The 14,803-nt window shown below is 41.2% G+C and overlaps 1 protein-coding gene across 2 annotated transcripts; it reads left to right on the plus strand.

Annotated features, from left to right (window-relative positions):
• Nucleotides 1-619: 619 nt before the first annotated feature.
• On the plus strand, nucleotides 620-13,068 carry st8sia3 (ST8 alpha-N-acetyl-neuraminide alpha-2,8-sialyltransferase 3; the record flags this gene model as incomplete). Of its 2 annotated transcripts, XM_083897409.1 has the most annotated exons (5): nucleotides 620-795; nucleotides 4,114-4,143; nucleotides 5,566-5,685; nucleotides 6,947-7,504; nucleotides 12,786-13,068. In XM_083897409.1, the coding sequence occupies 5 exons, from the start codon at nucleotides 632-634 to the stop codon at nucleotides 13,066-13,068; spliced, it is 1,155 nt and encodes a 384-aa protein (XP_083753535.1). The 2 variants fall into 2 exon arrangements, with proteins under 2 accessions (XP_083753535.1, XP_083753534.1); XM_083897408.1 differs by lacking the exon at nucleotides 4,114-4,143 and having other exon boundaries at nucleotides 632-795.
• Between the last annotated feature and the right edge of the window lie 1,735 nt (nucleotides 13,069-14,803).

Raw genomic sequence — 14,803 nt, forward strand, 5'->3', positions numbered from 1 at the left:
AGGATACAGATGAGGAGATGAGGAGAACCGCATCCTTCTGTCTTCTCATCTGATCCTCCTCCTCTTCCTCCTCCTCCTCACGGACAGTCCGCGCGTCACATTCCTGCGTCATTTCTTCCGCGTCCCTCCCTCCTCCTCCTCCTCCTCCTCCACCTCCTCCCTCGCGCTGAGGTCGTGAAATCTCGGCCCCTTGCTCCTCGCGTGACCTCCGCCGCCTCCATGACCTCTGTGAAGAATAACCCGCGGTCCTTTACGGCCTGTTTATGTTTATGCGACTCCGCCGCTCCCGCTGCCGCTTCCTCTGCCGCTTCCTCTGCCGCTGCCGCGCCGCCGCTGCCGCCGCCGCCTCCTCCTCCTCCGCGCAGCTGATGAATCTGGACGCTACGTCCGCGCGCGGCACTGCGTCTGCGCTTCCCCCACGCTATGCGTAAAACGCGCGCGTCGTCTCCGCCTTCGCTCTGCCGCTGATGCGGCCCTTCGCCATCTCCTCGTCCCTCTCCTCCTCCCGCACCTCCTCCTCCTCCTCCTCCTCCTCTTCCTCCTCCTCGGTACCGGCCGCTCACCGACCCCTCATCCGCCGCAGCCGCCGCCGCCGCCGCCGCTGCCGCTCACGCACCGCGGCAGCAGCAGGATGGTGCGCATCGCCAGCGCGCTGGGGCTCGTCATGTTCAGCGTGGCGCTGCTCATCCTGTCGCTCATCAGCTACGTGTCCATCAAGAAGGACTTCCTGCTCAGCTCCCCGAGATACGGACCTAATGGAGGACCCAGGATGTACATGTTCCACGCGGGGTTCCGGTGAGTCCAGGCCCGGGATCAGATCAGCTCCGTGTTTTTTTTTGTTTTTTTTTTTACATCCTCTCATTCATGATGATGCAAAGGCTCTGTGTGTGCTGATGTGCTGCATTTTAAAGGTCCAGTATGCAACGTTTGGGCTGGGTCTAATATATAGATGTATAATATATAGCATCCATTGATATGTTTATGTAACTGTGTTAATGCTTTACGATAAAAATCGCGTGGTTCCCGTTAATATAGCGTCCGTTTATACGTTTGTACGTGAGAATTTTTTTCCTATCGCACCATTTGCGCTATTTCTCGTCTCATTGGCGTAACTGCTAGCTCGTTTGTAATATCTCGAAAATTCAAAAATGGTGGATTGCCGATCCGTCCCGGCTGTGACTCCGCCCCTATTTTCAGCTGAGATTGGCCCCCTCCGCGTGACCCTCATCTGGAGGATAAAGGTGGACGGATAGCGCGGAAAAAACAGCAGCAATAGATTTTTGCGCGCATATACTTGTCGTTACGGTAGAACCTCGGGACTTCCCGCGGGAAACGAGCGTCCGATCGCAGACGAGATTCGCCAACGTTTGCGACGATGTCCGCTTCTCAGAACCGTAATTCCTAAAATGCTTGAATAACTGCCTGGATACCGAAAGTCAAAGTTATCTTCGATAAAGACGCGCCGCGGGGGCTAATCGTTGTTAGCAACACCGGTCCACGACAACGCTCTTCGTAGCATTTTGCGAACCACAAACACAAGCGTAGCGCCACGTGTACGATATGTGAACGACATATTTTTTATTGTGACGTAAATGAGACAGAAGTGAAACTAACAGTAAAACTAGCAGAGTGGCAGCCATCTTGGAATCCTTAGTCGGGGTTTGTGAGGTCGCTACGACTTTTTCCTAGTTGGAAATCCAATCCGTTCCAGTTGAAACTTCCGCCGAGAAACTTGAAAATTCCACCTACAAATAAGTCTTTTATTTGAGCTGACGTACTTCTACGGAAGCCCAAATGGACAAATCAGCTCAAGTGTTTTTTTTGTTTACTTTTGACGTGGAGGCCTCCGCTCACATGTTAGCATGTTAGTAGCAGTGAGAGTGTTTGCATCTTTTTTGGTTTGTGAAGGCCACCGTAGGTTTTTTTTTACAATCTGAGCGCTAGTTGTTAGCATTTCAAACACTATTTTCTAAGAGTCTCAGAGAGACTTAAAAATATCCAGTTTTTTTTTAGCCGATAGAGCAGAACATTGAGCTTATTTAACCGCCTGAATTATTGCCATGTTTTTCTCGCCGTTGTCTTCTTTTGTACTTTAGCATCTTCTGGGTTAGCCTAGGTTGCGTTAGCTAGCTTGAGTCCAACTCTGGGCGCATTATCTGGGGTTTATTAGTCCAACTTTAAGACATTTGTTTTTATTTAGTTGGACACAAACTTCAGTTTCCTGTTAGCAAAAGGCTATTAGCTTTATATCGTAGACTTTAACTGACACAGATGTTGTGAGGTGAGCTTCAGTAAAATCAGTTTTTCTGCTGATGATTTAATGACCTGAAGCTCTCCTCCTCCACACGAGGCACTAATGCGTGTTTCTTTCGCTGATTGTTGCCCTGATTAAACTGGTTTAAATATCCTTGTGTGTATCAGGCTGAAGGAAAACAGGGCATCTGTCACTTAATCCCTCAGCTGTGAACTAGATCAGCTCATTCACTCACAGCTACCAGCTCCACTTCCTCTCTTCAAAGCCAAGTATCTTCATTCTAAATATAAGGCCTAAAATAACCCTTTCCCCCCCGTTTTTTTTTACAAATCTGCACAAAAGTCAAACTGAAGTCGTGAAGTTGATATCAGAATTAATGAAGAAAGTGCAGAAGTTAATTATCTTCATCATTAGTGTCAGATCTTCCTTTAAAAACACAAACTGTCCCTTTAATATGTCTCGCTGTGCAGCAGGAACACTCGGAGGTCAGAAATCAGAAATCATCCTCTCCTGACATTGAACTCAAACGCAGCATAAATAAATCTCAGTCGTCCAGCGCTCGCGTGCAGGTCTGGAGGTCGACGGTTCTGACGAAGGTCCTCGAGGCCACTGAGACGCCTTTGGCTCTGATTTACAGCACGAGAGCCGCGTTCGTTGTCCTGCCGCCGGTTATCGCCGTTCCTCCGCCTCCTCGCTCGCTGTCACCACAGGTCAGGGTTAGGCTCACGGTGAGTTAGGTGTAGTGGAGAGCAGCATCTCCACCAGGAAACAACGACTGAAGTTGTACAAGTTTGATGCGAGGAGTTGTTGGAGAGCCTTATCTTCAGGAACGTGGCTCTGCATCTCAGTCAGTGGACGCCATTTTGTGTCCACAGGGATCCAACTTTCCGACTTCCTGTTCTGTGGCAAAACAATGGCTAAATTAAAAATGGCTGACTTCCTGTTGGAAGTTCTTGGTCTCTTGTGTCACGCATGAATTTTTTAGCAAATCGGTCAATGTGCGGCGAAGTTACGGGCCACTTCCTGTTCCGTGGTGAGCGGTCAAAATGGTTGCCATGGCCACGCCCTTTTGAATCTGCGAGACCTTTTGTCAACGTTATATCTTTGTTGTGTCTAGTACAAAATTACGCTGTTTTTTTAATGTTATGTTGGTACGATAAACGTGCTCAGATTAATTTGTTCATTTTACGAAACATGCAGACCGCCAAAATGGACGCCAAATTCAGAATAGCGAACTTCCTGTTGAGTTCAGGACGTGGTCCCAATAGACTTTTTTGTTTGTTTTGGTAGGTCTCTTGTGTCACTTATGAATTTTTGAGCAAATTGGTCAATGTGCGGCGAAGTTACAGGCCACTTCCTGTTTCACGGCAAATGGTCAAAATGGTGGACATGGCCACGCCCTTTTGAATTTGCGAGACCTATTGTTAATTTTTTATCTTTGATGTGTTTCGTACTAAATCACACTGGGTTTTTTTTATGTTATGTTGGTACAGTTAAAATGCTCAGATTATATTAATTAATTGCAGATTGTTCATTTACTAAACATGCAGAGCGCCAAAATGGACGCCTAATTCAGAACAGCTAACTTCCTGTTGAGTTCAGGACGTGGTCCCAATTGACTTTTTTGTTCGTCTCGGGCTGTGACATGTTTCCGCCAAATTTTGTGAAATTTGGTGCAACTTAGTTTCACCATGGTCCTGCCCGTGTTTGAAATACACCTCATCTCTGCATGTCGGGTTTTTCCACACAGTTCTACTTCTGTTGTCTCTTAAATGTCAATTTTTAAGGTAAGTGAACAAGTTGATAAAGAGAGTGAGTCTGTTATTTTGTTGTTTTTTTGCTCCTCGTCCACGCTGCAGCGAGAGGCCGCCTCGCAAACCAGACCTGAGGTGAATACAGCGTGCTAACGTTTTTACAGCCGCACTGCATCTTATCTATCTATCTATCTATCTATCTATCTATCTATCTATCTATCTATCTATCTATCTATCTATCTATCTATCTATCTATCTATCTATCTATCTATCTATCTATCTATCTATCTATCTATCTATCTATCTACCTATCTCACTTGCTTGCTAGCCATCTTGCTAGCAGCAAGGATAGCTTGATACTCGGCTAGCTAGCTAAAAAATTACCTTCCCACACAACTTCACTGTTTCTCAGTTTCTCATTGTAAGTTTGTAAGGAGCTTAAATCTCGGAGGCAACGTCGCGTTACTTATTTATTCAAGCGGTGGTGTATTTTGGGGTGTTATGATAAGCATTTCCTGTTTATGAATGTGGTGTTAGATGTGTAAATTACGGAGCCAAGTCAAGGATTAAAGTCTAAAACTATACAAACTATGAAACTATATTAAAAAAGTTCATGTTTTTTTGTGTAATTGGTGTCAGGTGTGATGTAAAACTGTGCTAATGAGTTAGCTTTTGTCGTTAGCTTTACTTCGTTAGCTTATCTGAAGCTGAAAATAGACACAAAAGTCAACTGGAAACTTGAATACTATTCAAAAATAATCCCACAATTGAATTACAGAAGTTTTTGACCCCGTTAACGTAAAAACAACAACACCACAATAAAACGGCTAACATGTCAGTCTCGGCGCGTCGTCTGCTGCCTGGCGGACATTTTTGTAAACGTTGTGCGAAAAACCTACTGAAATACTTTTTAAAAAAAACAGAGATTACTGTTGAGTTGTGTGGGAAGAGAAATTTTGGGATTTTGGGCGATTTTGCTTCTGCAGAAAAACAGATGAAGCTTCTTCACTGTTTGACTCTGGTTATTTTTTAATCACGTTGTCTGATCAGACAGGTTCCAAAATGTCCAAATTCAAATCAAAACAATCAAATTATTACACAAACCTTCATCTTTTACGTTGCGTATTAACTTTAGCGACGTGGTACGGTGTGCGATTACTGCACGTTATTCAACATTCTTATTCTTAGCGTATGATTCGGTTCAGACTTTCATCATCATTTGTGTTCAACCTGTCTGATCACGTGACCGCCTTTGTTTACATTCAAAGGTTTTATTTTTTTTTAAAAGAGAAAAGCTCCAGCAGAGCTGAATAAAACGCTTCCAGGGTAAAGTTCTGCCTGTTTGGAACACGACTTACTTACGCATTGTTTTTGACCTTTTCCTGAGGCTACGACGCCTAGAAGCTGTTCACGAGAAAAACAATGTGCTAATAAAATCCCGCTTCTACTGCACGTTCTAAGCAGACTTTATGCATAAGAAACTTCTACTTCTTCTTCAAAAAACAACAACAACCTTGAGCTCCTGGTTTTCTATGTTTTTTCTCCTCCTCTGCGTAGCTCCCAGCTGGCGATGAAATATCTGGATCCGGCGTTTTCGTCGCTGACCAACTCTCTGAGCGAGGACCTGCTCAACTCGTCCAGATGGACGTACAACAGCACTGGGTTTACGCAGCAGAAGTAGGTCTCACACACACACACACACACACACACACACACTGATTTTCTTTATATTGTTTTATTTATTTATTGAAAATTTTACAATATACTACTACTGTAAATGCGATAAATCCCCTTATCTATTTGTAATGTTGTCAGGTGGTGCAACCAATTTAAAACAATAAATAATAAGTCAAAGGGACCAAATGGTTTATAAATGTAATGTGTGTAGTTATTATACTGAATATATGAATTTGTTTATTTGTGTGATTATTTTCCTGTCTTTAAATGTAAAATTGTATACAGTGCTTAAAACCTTACCTACAGAGAGCAAAAAAGACATCTTAAGCGATAGTTGCCAAATAATTATGTGTATATATATATGTTTATAAATATTTGGTTGTGCCACCTGACATTTTTTTAAATAAAGTTACAAATACTGTTAAAAAATGAGTTAAAACTGTTAGAATAGTTGTTCGATATATGAGACATGTTCAAAAACATTGTTCTGGACTCAAAAATATGCATTACATCTATTTTGAAAATACTTTTTAAAAAATACCTTTTTAGAAGCTTTATTTGTCTTTGACCCATGTATATAATGTGTATTTGTATGTGATTACCCAGTGAATAAGAATAAATAACACAGCTGTTACCCAGTTAAGTAGCCCCCGTATTCAATTTCATATAGAAAAAACACCAATTTTGGACTATTTTAACATAGTAAGGGATGTTTTTGTTTGAAATAATTGGCTCGAGTGTCATTTTATGAAATATCGACATTATCACACGCTGAATCTTGCCGTGTACGGACACTCAGAGTCACGTATGACGTGTTTGCCGCTACATTTATAGTCTATTTGCTTCTTTTTCTGCCAGTTAGACGGCCTTGTCCAACTTTAGATTGAAGTACGTGAAACCGCTCGCTCTCCCGGCACCAAACCCCATAGAGAAAATCATCAATTTTACATCACAGGAGCTGTTGACCCACTTCTGCATCCGTCGCTAAGTTCCCGTGTGTTATTTTCAAGCTTCTGTTTGTTAAAAAATGTCGTTCTGATTTACCTCGCTGACATAAACTCGATATACGAGGCAGCAGCAGCAGCAGCTAATGTGTCCCTGGGAGCTAAAATCGCTGATTTTCTCAATGAAGTTTGGTCTGATTTAAAACAAATAGCAACTATCCACTCAAACAAGTTACTATTGACTTCAACGCTACCTTGAGCTCCTTGAATTCCTTCCTTGAATCCAGGGCAAATAAAAACAACTTCCTGTTTTGCAGACAGGAGATCGCTCAGTACATCGACATCCCCCACAACTTCTCGCTGACGCGGAACGCCGTCCGGATCGGTCAGCTGATGCACTACGATTACTCCAGCCACAAGTACGTCTTCTCCATCGGCGAGAACTTCCGCTCGCTGCTGCCCGACGCCTCGCCCGTCCTCAACAAGCACTACAACGTCTGCGCCGTGGTGGGCAACAGCGGCATCCTCACCGGCTCGCGCTGCGGGCCGCAGATCGAGAAGTTCGACTTCGTCTTCCGCTGCAACTTCGCGCCGACCGAGCTCTTCAAGAAGGACGTGGGCCGCCGCACCAACATGACCACGTTCAACCCCAGCATCCTGGAGAAGTACTACAACAACCTGCTGACCGTGCAGGACAGGAACAACTTCTTCCTGAGCCTGAAGAAGCTGGACAGCGCCATCCTGTGGATCCCGGCGTTCTTCTTCCACACGTCGGCCACGGTGACGAGGACGCTGGTGGACTTCTTCGTGGAGCATCGAGGTCAGCTGAAGGTCCAGCTGGCCTGGCCCGGGAACATCATGCAGTACATCAACAAGTAAGAATATTTAAGCTATTTAATAAAAAAAAAAAATGAACATCATCTTAACTCTATAACATCTTAACAATGTGTTTATTTGATTTAACTCACCGCTAGAAAACTTTTTCCAACAGGAAATCAGGGTTTCTGTCACTTTGTGAAGCGCTCTCTACTCGTATCAGAGCAGGAAAACCTTTATTTTCAGGCTTTTATTTTGAAATCATCAAGACGGGAAGTGCTGAGGTTAACTAATACTAGCTTTTTATACAAAATACTTCCGTAAAAAGTATATTTCTGTCACTTTTCAACTGTTTACTCACTTTGTAAACCTCTTAGTCTCACACACCAAACTCCATTGAGAAAATCAACGTTTTTTAGCTCACGAGCTGCCGGTGCTCTGCTGCCTCCTCTGGTCAGTGTGTGCCACTTTGGTGAATCTTGACAAGCCGTTTCAAACACCGAAGTCACAAAATAACACTTTTGAAGTCGCCGAAGGAGGCAGAAGTGGACCGACAGTGTCTGCGAGCAGTGGCGTAAAATCGTTGATTTTCTCTATGGGGTTTGGTGTGGGAGACTGAGAGGTTTACAAAGTGAGTTTCCTCTTGGAAAACAGTGGAAAAGTGACAGAAGAATACTTTTTAAAGACGTATTTTGTATAAAAAAAACTAGTATTGGTTAACCTCAGCACTTCCTGTCTTGATGATTTCAAAATAAAAGCCTGAAAATAAAGGTTTTCCTGCTTTAACGCTGGAACACTTTTGTTTTATCAAGTTAAAAACAATCAGACGTTATGTTTTTAACCACATTAACCAGCAGAGGACATGTTAGCTTAAAAATAATAATATTTTTTTTTCACGTTAAATAGCTCATATTTTCATCCAGTTCATCACAACCCCGACACTAAGCCGCTGCCGGAAACGAAATGAGTGAAATAAATATATGAAATAATAATGCTTTCACTGGGGAGTCCTGCTCTGCAGCGTCACAGAGGGAGAAACCTCTCCAAAACCTCTAACAAACCTCTAACAAACCCTCTCCAAACCGCTAACAAAAGCGTCTCCATGAATCGCGGAGGCGCCGAAATCTGTCTGAGCTGCTTAAACGCGGCTAATTCTCTCCAGAGCAGGTAGATTTAATGGGATTGTTGGAGATTAGGCTACTGTACGAGGTGTGTGTACAACACTAAGCACCAAAAACGTAAATCCCCCCTCTACACACACACACACACACACACACACACACACACACTCACGCAGTCACAACCCTGCACCATACCTTTCACTAAATGCCTCCTTTCCTTTTTAATCCGGCTTTGAGGTTTAAATCCTCTCTGTGAACATATAGAGGAGCGCGGTTCCGTACAATACGGTCACATGACGTCAGAAAACCCCCCCGCGAACACAAATGGACAAAAAAAAAAAATCTAATACAATTGATGTCAGACAGCTGGAAACTGACGTTTTTGTGTTGGTTTGTGTCGCCGTCGACGCTCCCACACCAAAGTCCAGAGAGAATATCAGCGATGTTTACGTGACAGCACACAGGTCACTGTAGATCCACTCCATCACTTGCATATCCGTCATATCTCTTAAGGAATAGTTTTAATGAATTTTTGAAAATCAGGAAATGATCCATGATTCACTTTGACAGTGAATATAAAAAAAAAAAAAAAAAAAAAGGTATCTCCAAATGACTTGAAATTTTACACACTAATAGTCGACGTCGGTCTGTACAAGTATCCGTTGATAATATTTGCATATCTATTAAACAATATTTTTAATGAATTTTTGAAAATGAGGAAAAGATCCATTTCCTCTGATGCACTTTGACAGTGAGCTGACTTTCTTCTCAAAAACAAAAAGTATCTCGGAATGACTTGAAATTTTACACAGTAATAGTCAACGTTGCCCTGTACAAGTATCCGTTGAAAATATTTGCAAACCTCTTAAGGAATAATTTTAATGAATTCTTGAAAATCAGGAAATTATCCATTTGTCCTGATGCACTTTGACAGTGAGCTGACTATTAAAAAAAAAAAAAAAAAAAAAGTATCTCTGAATGACTTGAAATCTTACACACTAATAGTCGACGTCGGCCTGTACAAGTATCCGTTGAAAATATTTGCATATCTATTAAAGAATATTTTAAATGAATTTCTGAAAATCAGGAAATGATCCATTTCCTCTGATGCACTTTGACAGTGAGCTGACTTTCTTCTCAAAAACAAAAAGTATCTCGGAATGACTTGAAATTTACCATCATAATAGTCGGCATCACCCTGAACAAGGATCCGTTGAAAATATTTGCAAATCTCTTAAGGAATAATTTTAATGAATTTTTGAAAATCACGAAATTATCCATTTGCCCTGATGCACTTTGACAGTGAGCTGACTGTATAAAAAAAAAAAAAAGTATCTTTGAATGACTTGAAATTTTACACACTAATAGTCGACGTCGGCCTGTACAAGTATCCATTGAAAATATTTGCATATCTATTAAGGAATAATTTTCATGACTTTTTTAAAAATCAGAAAATTATCCATTTGCTCTGATGCACTTTGACAGTGAGCTGACTGTATAAAAAAAAAAAAAAGTATCTCGGAATGACTTGAAATTTTACACACTAATAGTCGACGTCGGCCCGTACAAGTATCCATTGAAAATATTTGCATATCTATTAAGGAATAATTTTTATGAATTTTTGAAAATCACAAAATGATCCATTTGCCCTGATGCACTTTGACAGTGAGCTGACTTTGTTCTCAAAAACAAAAAGTATCTCAGAATGACTTGAAATTTACCATCATAATAGTTGTCATCGCCCTGAACAAGGATCCGTTGAAAATATTTACAAATCTCTTAAGGAATAATTTTAATGAATTCTTGAAAATCAGGAAATTATCCATTTGTCCTGATGCACTTTGACAGTGAGCAGACTATTAAAAAAAAAAAAAAAAAAAGTATCTCTGAATGACTTGAAATGTTACACACTAATAGTCGACGTCGGCCTGTACAAGTATCCGTTGAAAATATTTGCATATCTATTAAGGAATAATTTTAATGAATTCTTGAAAATCAGGAAATGATCCATTTGTCCTGATGCACTTTGACAGTGAGCTGACTGTATAAAAAAAAAAAAAAAAAAAAGTATCTCTGAATGACTTGAAATCTTACACACTAATAGTCGACGTCGGCCCGTACAAGTATCCGTTGAAAATATTTGCATATCTATTAAAGAATATTTTAAATGAATTTCTGAAAATCAGGAAATGATCCATTTGCCCTGATGCACTTTGACAGTGAGCTGACTTTCTTCTCAAAAACAAAAAGTATCTCGGAATGACTTGAAATTTACCATCATAATAGTCTGCATCGCCCTGAACAAGGATCCGTTGAAAATATTTGCAAATCTCTTAAGGAATAATTTTAATGAATTTTGGAAAATCACGAAATTATCCATTTGCCCTGATGCACTTTGACAGTGAGCTGACTGTATATATAAAAAAAAAGTATCTTTGAATGACTTGAAATTTTACACACTAATAGTCGACGTCGGCCTGTACAAGTATCCATTGAAAATATTTGCATATCTATTAAGGAATAATTTTCATGACTTTTTTAAAAATCAGAAAATTATCCATTTGCTCTGATGCACTTTGACAGTGAGCTGACTGTATAAAAAAAAAAAAAAGTATCTCGGAATGACTTGAAATTTTACACACTAATAGTAGACGTCGGCCCGTACAAGTATCCGTTGAAAATATTTGCATATCTATTAAAGAATATTTTTATAGAATTTTTGAAAATCACAAAATGATCCATTTGCCCTGATGCACTTTGACAGTGAGCTGACTTTCTTTTCAAAAACAAAAAGTAACTCGGAATGACTTGAAATTTACCATCATAGTAGTCGGCATCGCCCTGAACAAGGATACGTCGAAAAATATTTGCAAATCTCTTAAGGAATAATTTTAATGAATTTTTGAAAATCACAAAATGATCCATTTGCCCTGATGCACTTTGACAGTGAGCTTTACTTTCTTCTCGAAAACAAAAAGTATCTCGGAATGACTTGAAATTTTACACAGTAATAGTCAACATCACCCTGTACAAGGATGTGTTGAAAATATTTGCATATCTCTTAAGGAATAATTTTAATTAATTTTTGAAAATCAGGAAATGATCCATTTGTCCTGATGCACTTTGACAGTGAGCTGACTTTCTTCTCAAAAACAAAAAGTATCTCGGAATGACTTGAAATTTTACACAGTAATAGTCAATGTTGCCCTGTACAAGTATCTATTGAAAATATTTGCATATCTATTAAGGAATAATTTTTATGAATTTTTGAAAATCACAAAATGATCCATTTGCCCTGATGCACTTTGACAGTGAGCTGACTTTCTTTTCAAAAACAAAAAGTAACTCGGAATGACTTGAAATTTACCATCATAATAGTCGGCATCGCCCTGAACAAGGATACGTCGAAAAATATTTGCAAATCTCTTAAGGAATAATTTTAATGAATTTTTGAAAATCACAAAATGATCCATTTGCCCTGATGCACTTTGACAGTGAGCTTTACTTTCTTCTCGAAAACAAAAAGTATCTCGGAATGACTTGAAATTTTACACAGTAATAGTCAACATCACCCTGTACAAGGATGTGTTGAAAATATTTGCATATCTCTTAAGGAATAATTTTAATTAATTTTTGAAAATCAGGAAATGATCCATTTGTCCTGATGCACTTTGACAGTGAGCTGACTTTCTTCTCAAAAACAAAAAGTATCTCGGAATGACTTGAAATTTTACACAGTAATAGTCAATGTTGCCCTGTACAAGTATCTATTGAAAATATTTGCATATCTATTAAGGAATAATTTTTATGAATTTTTGAAAATCACAAAATGATCCATTTGCCCTGATGCACTTTGACAGTGAGCTGACTTTCTTCTCAAAAACAAAAAGTATCTCAGAATGACTTGAAATTTACCATCATAATAGTTGTCATCGCCCTGAACAAGGATCCGTTGAAAATATTTGCAAATCTCTTAAGGAATAAATTTAATGAATTTTTGAAAATCACAAAATAATCCATTTGCCCTGATGCACTTTGACAGTGAGCTGACTTTCTTCTCAAAAACAAAAAGTATCTCGGAATGACTTGAAATTTTACACAGTAATAGTCAACGTTGCCCTGTACAAGGATCTGTTGAATTTGAATGTAGTAACTGTTATTGGCCACATTCTTACATATGGCGCCTCTTACATAAGTATTCTTTCATTTCCCTCCACAGTTACTGGAAAACCAAGCAGCTGTCGCCGAAGCGCCTCAGCACCGGCATCCTGATGTACACGCTGGCGTCGTCCATGTGCGACCAGATCCACCTGTACGGCTTCTGGCCGTTCGGCTGGGACCCCAACACGGGCAAGGAGCTGCCGTACCACTACTACGACAAGAAGGGCACCAAGTTCACCACCAAGTGGCAGGAGTCGCATCAGCTGCCCGCCGAGTTCAAACTCCTGTACAAGATGCACACGGAGGGGCTGCTGAAGCTCAGCCTGTCCCACTGCGCTTAGGGCTAACGGCGGCGTCATGCGCTGCCTCTCACCAGGGCTGTCAAAAGGGGACGCGAAAAATCGTAGACTCGTGGTCCTCGAAAGAAGCACACACTCCGACACTCGAGAAGAAACTGTTTGTACAAAACCTGCGAAAAAATCCTTTTTCGAGAAACAATGGCCGTTTTTTGTTTTCTACTGCCCACCCCCCCCCACCCCGAGAATCTGTCGCTGCGAAGAACCTCTGACTGCAGCTGAACTCACGTTCACCGCGTTAGCGCTGGTTTTTCACGAAAAGGACGATCGTCGGATGTTTTCCCCCCCGTTACTGATTCTGTGAAGATTTTCCACGTGGTAAATTTTGTCTCATATTATGAATCATATTTTGTTTTTTTTCAGCACTGAAGCAAAACGCGCTATTCTCGCTATGACGTGTTAGCGTTAGTTAGCGTCCGAACAACCTTCGGAGGCAGTTTTTGTCACGGAAAGGGTTGCTAAAGCGGTAGCGTTCTCACGTTAGCCGGTGTTAGGCTGCGTTCACACCGCGGATTTGTCGCCGTCAGAGCCGTACGACATTTTATCTGTCGTGGAAACTCGCCAACAGAGAGCGCGACATATCCGACATATCTCAGATTGGACGGCGTACTGTTAAAAATTAAACCCATGCACAATTAAGTGTGATATGATAAGCTAAGCTAACCACCTGTGCTCGAAATATTAGCGTAACGCGATTTGACTGACGGAAAAAAAAATTTGTCGTTTCTTCCACGAGCTGCGTAAGCACAGTGAAGCAACAGCGCCACCACGTTCAAAGTGGTCGACCAGTGTACGTGTTTTTGCGATCTCTGAGCCCTACGGATGTCGTCCGGCAAAGAATTAGCCTCCTGCGGGGAAACAGCCAATCTTAATATATCGGAGACAAAAGCCTGGTTTTAGTTTTTCGTACACACACGTGAGAAGCGCAAATACTTTTGGAAATTACATCAATGACCACTTTTTACAGTGAGCTAGTTTTTGGCTAATTATCAAAAGCTAGCTGCGAATAATTAAAAATACAAAAGGCTGGTGGTTTCGATTGAAAGATGATTGTTAAAAAATGGAAAACTTACAACCTTCGCAAATCTACAGACGTTCATATCCACGTGATGTTGTTTTAACCAAATATGGACGTAAGCGTGATGCTAAATGTCGTTAGATTTAGTCGGAATCACTTATTTGGGGTGACTAATCTATTACGATTTTTCCTCATAGCGTCACATCATCTGCATATAAACAGACTTGAATGTTTTCATAATTCCATAGAAATTTGCGCTTTCCGATGTTTGGTCTCCAACAGTTGGTCTGTTGCTAAATGGCGGACATCTTGCTTTTTTTTCCCCCACGCCCCCTGCTGGTGGGAGTGTAGCCTCAAATACTTCGCCATACAAAAACACACGCAACAATAGTCATGGATTGGTTCTTAACTGACGCAGGTTAACTGATGATGTCCACTTCCTGTTTCCGTGGAAACAAATCTGCGTCGTATCGGCTTTTTAACCACGCAAAAAAATGATGATGTCATAGCCCCGCCCCCCTCTCAGTCCTGCATTCGCAGTCACCACCATCTCCGCCGTCGTCGTCGGCGTCTTCCTCTTGTGTTCGGAGTTCGTACACAGCGCGGAATCTCCTCACGTTCTTCTTCTTCTCCAGTTTCTCCAGCAGCGGCGTCCCAGCGCCACCTACAGGCCTGGCGTAAATATTACAGTATTTTTAAGTC

The sequence above is a fragment of the Microchirus variegatus genome (genome assembly GCF_963457635.1).
Source record: "Microchirus variegatus genome assembly, chromosome: 1".
Lineage (NCBI taxonomy): Eukaryota > Metazoa > Chordata > Actinopteri > Pleuronectiformes > Soleidae > Microchirus > Microchirus variegatus.